General features: G+C 49.8%; 1 protein-coding gene across 1 annotated transcript; it reads left to right on the top strand.

The window, feature by feature from the left end:
* Positions 1 to 1,145: 1,145 nt before the first annotated feature.
* LOC136536399 (uncharacterized) lies at positions 1,146 to 1,469 on the top strand. Its single transcript, XM_066528705.1, has one exon. It carries the CDS (start codon positions 1,146 to 1,148, stop codon positions 1,467 to 1,469), a length of 324 nt encoding a protein of 107 aa, XP_066384802.1.
* The last annotated feature ends 5,753 nt before the right edge of the window (positions 1,470 to 7,222 follow it).

Below are 7,222 nucleotides of genomic sequence, written 5' to 3'. Positions count from 1 at the left end.
AACTCCGCCACTACTTTGAGTATTACAAGATCGCCGTGGTCACCGAGTTCCCTCTGGGGGACATCCTCCACAACAAAGAGGCCAACGACTGTATCATCAAGTGGGCTGTCGAGCTTGGCACTTACTCCATTGAATTCAGAAGCAGGCCTACGATCAAGTCCTAGGCACTCGCTGATTTCGTCGCTGAGTGGACTAAGATCCAAGAGCCCATTGCCACTACCTGCCCTAAGCACTAGGTGATGTACTTCGATGGTGCCCTCAATATCAACGGTGCTGGTGTGGGCATTCTATTCATCACGCCGACCAAGGATAAGCTTCGATATGTCCTCCAGATACACTTCGCGACCTTTAGAAACGCTGCCGAATACGAAGCATGTCTCCATGGACTCTGTATTGCTGTTGAGCTCGGCGTCCAACGCCTTATGGTATACAGGGACACCGTGCTGGTCATCAACCAGCTTAACAAAGATTGGTCTTGTTCCAACGATAAGATGGACGCTTATTGTGCCGAAATCAGGAAGCTTGAAGGGAAGTTCTACGGTATCGAGTACCACCACATGGTACGCGACCAAAATCAGATCACCGATTACTTGTCCAAGTTGGGCTCCTCTCATGCCATGGTTCTACCTGGGGTCTTCGTCCATGATCTTGTGGCGCCGTCCATTAAAGAAGAAAAAGAAATTCAAGAAGTTCCACCCGTCGAGTAGCTGGTACTTACGGTACCTTTGCCGACCGCAGATTTGAGGGAACAATTCATCAAGTACCTCTCTAGCGCCGAAGTACCAGCCGATAAAACTAAAACCAAACGCCTAACTCGTCGGAGCAAACATTACTTGCTGGTAAACAACAACTTGATGAGGAAAAGTGCCAAGGAAGGGATTTTGCAAAAATACATCACCCAAGAAGATGGAGTGAAGTTACTCCTCGAAATTCACTTTGGTTCCTGCGGCAACCACATGGCTTCGAGAACACTGGTCGGCAAAGCCTTCCGAGCAGACTTTTACTGGCCCACCTCCATCTCCGATGCAGAAAACCTCATCCGACATTGTGAAGGATGCCAATTTTTCACCAAACAAATACACGTACCGACACAAGAGTTGCAGACCATTCCAGCCTCCTGGCCTTTTGCATGCTAGGGACTAGACATGATTGGTCCTTTTAAGCCAGCACCAGGAGGTTTCCGGTTCGTATACATCACCATTGATAAGTTCTCCAAGTGGATTGAGTATAAACTGCATGTCTCCGCTACTGCAAAGAAAGCAGTCGAGCTCTTCGAAGATATCATCCATAGCTTTGGTCTCCCGAACAACATCATCACCGACCTCAGAACTACATTTACTAGCCATCACTTCTGGGACTTCTATGAAGACCATTGTGTCTCTGTCAAATATGTCTCCGTTGCCCATCCTAGAGCCAATGGCCAGGTCAAATGGGCAAATGGCATGATCCTTGATGTCCTCAAAAAGTGACTATATTAGAAAGAAGAAAAACACCTGGGCAGATGGCTCAAGGAGCTACCAGCTGTAGTCTAGGGATTGCATACTCAAGCTAGTCATAGCACCGGCATGACTCCATACTTCTTGGTCTACGGCTCAGAAGCCATACTACCAACGGACATTGCCTTCTGAGCACCTAGGGTGGAAAACTATGATGAAGAGCAGGCCGTAGCTGTTCGGATAGAGGATGTTGACAGGGCCGAGGAGGAACGCCTAATCACTTGTGTCCGCACAGCCAAGTATCTAGAAGGCTTGCGAAGGTACTACAACCGCAACGTCAAAGGTCGTTCATTTGCTGTCGGCGACCTTGTCCTTCGTAGAAAGCAGAAAACTGAAGGGATGCACAAGCTCTCCTCCCCCCAGGAAGGACCTTACGTCATCAAAGACGTTACCCGACTAGGGTCTTATCGCTTATGTGACTTAGATGGAATCGATGTTCCTAACTCCTAGCATATCGAGCACCTCATACGTTTCTATCCTTGAAACGCCTCAGATATGTACTCTCCACTTTATGATGAATAAAGCTTTAATTTCTGTAATTTTTCTCCAATTTTTCTCCACTATGGTTTAAATCTCCACTTACAATCACCGAGTTTTACGCCACTTCATGACGAGCTCCACCAACATTGTTGCCAACCACGTTTCTCCAAATCTCCAATTCGCTGAACACGTAATCTCTAATTCGCCGAACGTATTCTTTAATTCGCCGAACACGTAATCTCCAATTCGCCGAACGTATTCTCTAATTCACCGAACACGTAATCTCCAATTCGCCGAACGTATTCTCCAATTCGCTGAACGTATTCTCCAATTCGCCGAACACGTAATCTCCAATTCGCCGAACGTAATCTCCAACGTTATCGCCGAACTATTTTCTCCAAAATTGCCGAACGATTTCTCCAAGTCGCCGACACATTTTTCACCAAAAATCACTGAACACATCTCCTCTGAATTGCCAATGAATTTCGCCATGCTTTTTCTCAAAATCGCCGAACAATTTTCTCCAAATCTCCAACATATTTCGCCGATCGGCGAGCAACATACTTTCTTTTCTGTTCTCTTCGGAGAAGACCCAATCCCCGATCTCTCCCTACACGTACTACGGGCTCCATGCTCTGTGATATGAGTGGTCGGTTGTGGTTCCTTGGTCACGCCTGCTCATCCTACACGTCTACGGGCTTTGCGCTCGATGCTATGGACTATGGGCTAGCCAAGGCCGAGAGTTCAGCATAGAATTAATTTCTCGGACGCCGCTTATATTGCCTATATCAAGTTATTTTGATAACTGCCGTACAGCACACGTTCCATTCTTTTCTCTATGGATAAGACCTAGTCTCTGATCTCTCCCTACACATGCTACGGGCTCCGTGCTCTGCGTTATGGGTGGTCGGCTGTGGTTCCTTAGTCATGCCTGTTCCTCCTACATGTGCATGGGCTCCGTGCTCGACGCTATGGACTATAGGCTAGCCGAGGCCATATGGGTCAATAGCGAACCAACTGCTTAGACTCTACTTACACTACATGGTTAAAACTATGCAGTTTTTTTCGTTGAAATACACGCAAACCGCATACACATGCACCTTATCATATACATAAGTGTTTTTACGCCTTCCTGTGTTCAAATTACACCGTCCAGAATTTACAAATGATATCTGCTAGGAAGATCATTGTGCTCCGCCATTGCCGTCCATTTCGTCAAATAGGCCTATATCATTTGCCAACTTCTTCGCTGCATCCTCCACCTCATCCTCTAGCTGCTGGGTCTATGTCTCGCTCAGTCCTTCGGCGAACCCACCCCCTATCGCCTAAAGGTTAGTGGCTGGATAGTGGGACCGGACCACAGCAAGGGTGTGGGTAGCGGCGGTAACAATGGCATTGCGGTTGAAGCCCTTGAAGCTCTCCCACGCTGTCTTGCATCTTTCGATGATAATGTCCAGGCGCGGCGGCCTGCCGTCGGGTTGAGGAGCCACTTCTGGTTCGATGCAGTCGAGCACTGGTTTGATTCTGGTAACTATGGCGTCAAACTTGTCCCTTTGGGTTCGGGCGTCCTGCTCCAGCACATCGAATTGTGCCTTGACCCTTCAACGGTAGTCTGCAAGCATTACAAAGTTCCATCAAGCGAGAAAGTTACTTCAGCGATAACCCCAACCAGGGAATACTCATCGTTCAGCTCCTCGGCTAGCTTGTTCGCTCGCCCTGTCTCTTTCGCCTTCTCCTCTAGGAGTTGCTCGAGGGCCTAGCATAGCTAGCCAAGCTCTACATCTTGTTCTACAAGTACAACAGTTAGCATCAAAAGTAAGTGTATCCAACTATGCAAAGCGCTTTTGTCGATCACACATACCTGTCTTCTGCTCGAAGACTTTCTACAGCTGTTCCAAATGCTCAGCAGCATCCTTCAGTTGTGTGGAGGTAGTGGCCAGCTGCTCGAACTTGCTACGCAGCTGTTCTTTCGCAGTCGCCAGCTGTTCAGATAGGACTCCCTTCTGGTGTTTTTGGTTCCGTGCGTTGGATTTAGTGAGGTCTCGCTCGCGCCGGGCCCTCTGGATATGTCTCTCCGAGAGGTTCATCGCCTCCTTGAGTTTTTGGTTCTCCTCGGCGAGGGGTTCCATCCTCTTTATCAACTGGTGCCGCTGCTCAACAGTCCAATTTATTCCCTGAAATTCCCAAGGATAATAATGGTATTCGATCTCCAATGTAAAAAATGTATACTCCAGATTCAATACTAACCTCGATTTGTTTTATTACTCCGGCGAGGGTGGATTTCAGCCTCCTTATCTCCTTGGGGGTGTCCTCTTCCTTGACAACTACCACCTCGTCATCACGCTTGTGGAGGATTTGGATGGATTGGGTTCGAGGTTCAGCACAAACGATCTCCTCCACCTCGTCCTCCTCTTCCACAGTAGCGGGAGAAATCGTCGGGGGGCTCTATGGCCGGACAGTGGGTCTAACCATGCCCTATGCCGCCTCTAGGGGTGCCGTTAGCTCCTCGAGCGCCATTGGTTTCGCCGACCCAGACTCTGGTGCTTTGTCGGCAACTCCAGTTTTAGCTCCCGAAGGCCTTGTACTAACCACCGTCGCTTTAGGTATTATCACCGACCCATTCCCCGCCGACGCCGACCTCTCGCTGTCTCCAAGTCCACCCGCAGTGGTGGTTGAGTCTTCCACCGGCTGCCGAGCACCCGAGGACCCCGACATGGGAGCTAGCGGTGTTATCTCGTCGGTCTGGGCGGATGGGTCTGAACCCTCCGTATGCCTTGCACTGCATCAGATCATTTGGTCAAGCAGCAAAAAAGCTAAGACAAGACAGCAAAGTAACTCCAACACGAGAATACTTACCGTTTGGTCTATCGGTGCAATTTTTTGAATCGACAATGCCTACCCGAGCCCCCAGGCGTAGCTGTGGGATCAACTCCCTTATCCTGGGGTGAAGGTCTCTCCTCCTCCATAGTCAACCTCTGCTCCACCTGTTGCTCCAGGGTTTTCTCCGCCCATCGCTCTAGATTTACCTTCGCTTGGTGCTCAGGGACTTCTTCGCTTCCCCTTGGTTGCTCCTCCATGCGTGTGCTGCTTGGAGGTGCTTGGGTGCTCGGAGGAGGAGCAACTGGATCTTCATTGTCATCAGACCACTTGAGCATCATGGTCCTTCGCGGTCGAGCGGTCTGGTCGCCACCAAGCGAGATGCCGCCCCGTTTGTGGGGAGCGGTAGCCGCCGTTTTTCTCTTCTTTTGGGCCAGCTCATCTGCCACTGCCCTCTTTCCCCGGACTTTCTCCGTCACCAGGGGCAAAGTCTCTGTCCAACCAGTGTCAGTGCCTCTAGATTCTAATGAGGCGCTAGCCGCATCTTCTTCAGACCGAGCTGGTCACCGGACATCTACTCCCCTCGGCCAATCACCCCTCGGGACGTCAGAGAAATACACCGCTCTTTCCTACGAATGGATCTTTGCACAAGTGAATCAGTTCACTGCTCATCAATGCTTCAGGATTAAAAGTATCAGGAATAAAAATCGAGATGATCACCTCTGAGGGTGGATATGTGCAATTGTAGGCCCTCGTTTGCTTTGGCCATGCGAACGAAATGTTGGGAGCGAATAGCTCTGTGGCACGCTCTAGGACATTCTTCTTCATCAGTCGTTCCATCCTCTCTCGAGTCCCGTCATCATCACCTCTATAGTCAAAGCCCAGGTGGGCCCTCTCCTTGTAGGGTTAGACGCGGCGCACTATGAAGCTCGTTGCCACCAGTTCGCCTCTAATTTCCACGCCTCTAATCAGGCCGAGGAGCTCCATCACTTGTTCCATGTTAGCACTGTTTGGTTTCTCCGACCAGCTCCTCTGATTCTCTAGGATATGGTGGACGTCGTAGTGGATTGTAGGATGGCTCTGTTTCATGTAGAACCACTTGGAATTCCACCCTTTTAGGGAAGTGTTCAGCGGTACGTTGATATACTCACTGGCCATTCCATCCTGGAGCTGCAAATAGACACCGCCGACCACCTTGGAGCCACTGCCGCCTTTCTTCTTCAACCAGAAGAGATGTCTGAAGAGGTTGAAGTGCGGCAGAACCCCTAGAAATGCCAAATAGAAATGAATAAAGATCAAGATGTGCAATATGGTATTGGGGTGGAGATTGCACAGACTAATCGACCAGAATTCCAGCAGATCTCGAAGGAAAGGGTGAACAGGGAACCCCAACCCACACCAGAAATAATCCTCAAAGACTACAACTTCATCGGTGTTAGGCATTTGGAAGGGCTCACCACTGGCTGGCCGCCATCCAGCGGTGACGCGGTCAGGAAGCATGCCCGCCGCCACCAATCTCTCGAGCTTCATTTCTCTTATGCGCAATGGTGCCCACTCTTCATCACGATTGGCTCCGGCACTTGCTTTCTTTGGGCTCGCTCTCTTTGGGTTCGTAGCTCTCCTCTTTGGCGCCATCTTTCAGATCTAGATGGGGGCTGGTGCTGGTAGCGTGCGTGGGTGTGAATCTAGAAGTGTGATGGCTAAGGATGAAGATGAAGTGGCGATGTGGTAAGGGTGGGTTCACGGGGGGTGGCAATGCAGTTATAAAGCACTTTCCCCACCTCTTCACAGTCGAGGGTTTTTGGGAAATTGTTCCCGTGATTTGCGCCTCTCTGAATCCTCCACAACAACAAGGTGGGCCATAACGTGGGCTATTGCGCAACCACAGCCCACATCACCCATTTATCGCCGCTATCAGTTGCTACTCACTGAATAGTCGCCGACTTCTCCGCCATTTATTGAGGCTCAGTAACTGTACAACCTATACTCTGGTTTTTTCTCCACGATTTGATTTCTCCGTTATCTCCGCTTGCAGCTCGGGGACTAGCTGCCTGCTCGGCTGGTCTTTAATTGTTTTTCTGTTTCTGACCCTGGCACCATGTGACTGCGTCATCTACTATCAGGCTCGGGGACTAAGTGGGCACACTTCACCTTGCGGTGAATGTGCTTTGTCTCTTTTTTGGGGCATGCTCAGGGACTGGCTGCCTGCTCGGCTGGTCTTCTACTATTCTATCGACACTAACCCTGGCACCATATGACTACATCATCTACTGTTAGGCTCAGGGACTAAGTGGGCACACTTCATCTCACGGTGAATGTGCGGGATTTTTTCTTGCAGACTACATGCCTTTTGAAGAAGATTGACTCCTCCTCCCGTGGTCGGACCCTAAGTGGGCACACTTGGTCCACTACAAGGAAATTTTGTATTC

The sequence above is a fragment of the Miscanthus floridulus genome, chromosome 2 (assembly GCF_019320115.1).
Source record: "Miscanthus floridulus cultivar M001 chromosome 2, ASM1932011v1, whole genome shotgun sequence".
Taxonomy (NCBI): domain Eukaryota; kingdom Viridiplantae; phylum Streptophyta; class Magnoliopsida; order Poales; family Poaceae; genus Miscanthus; species Miscanthus floridulus.
The sequence above is the reverse complement of the archived record's forward strand: the minus strand, read 5'-3'. Positions and strand labels throughout refer to the sequence as shown.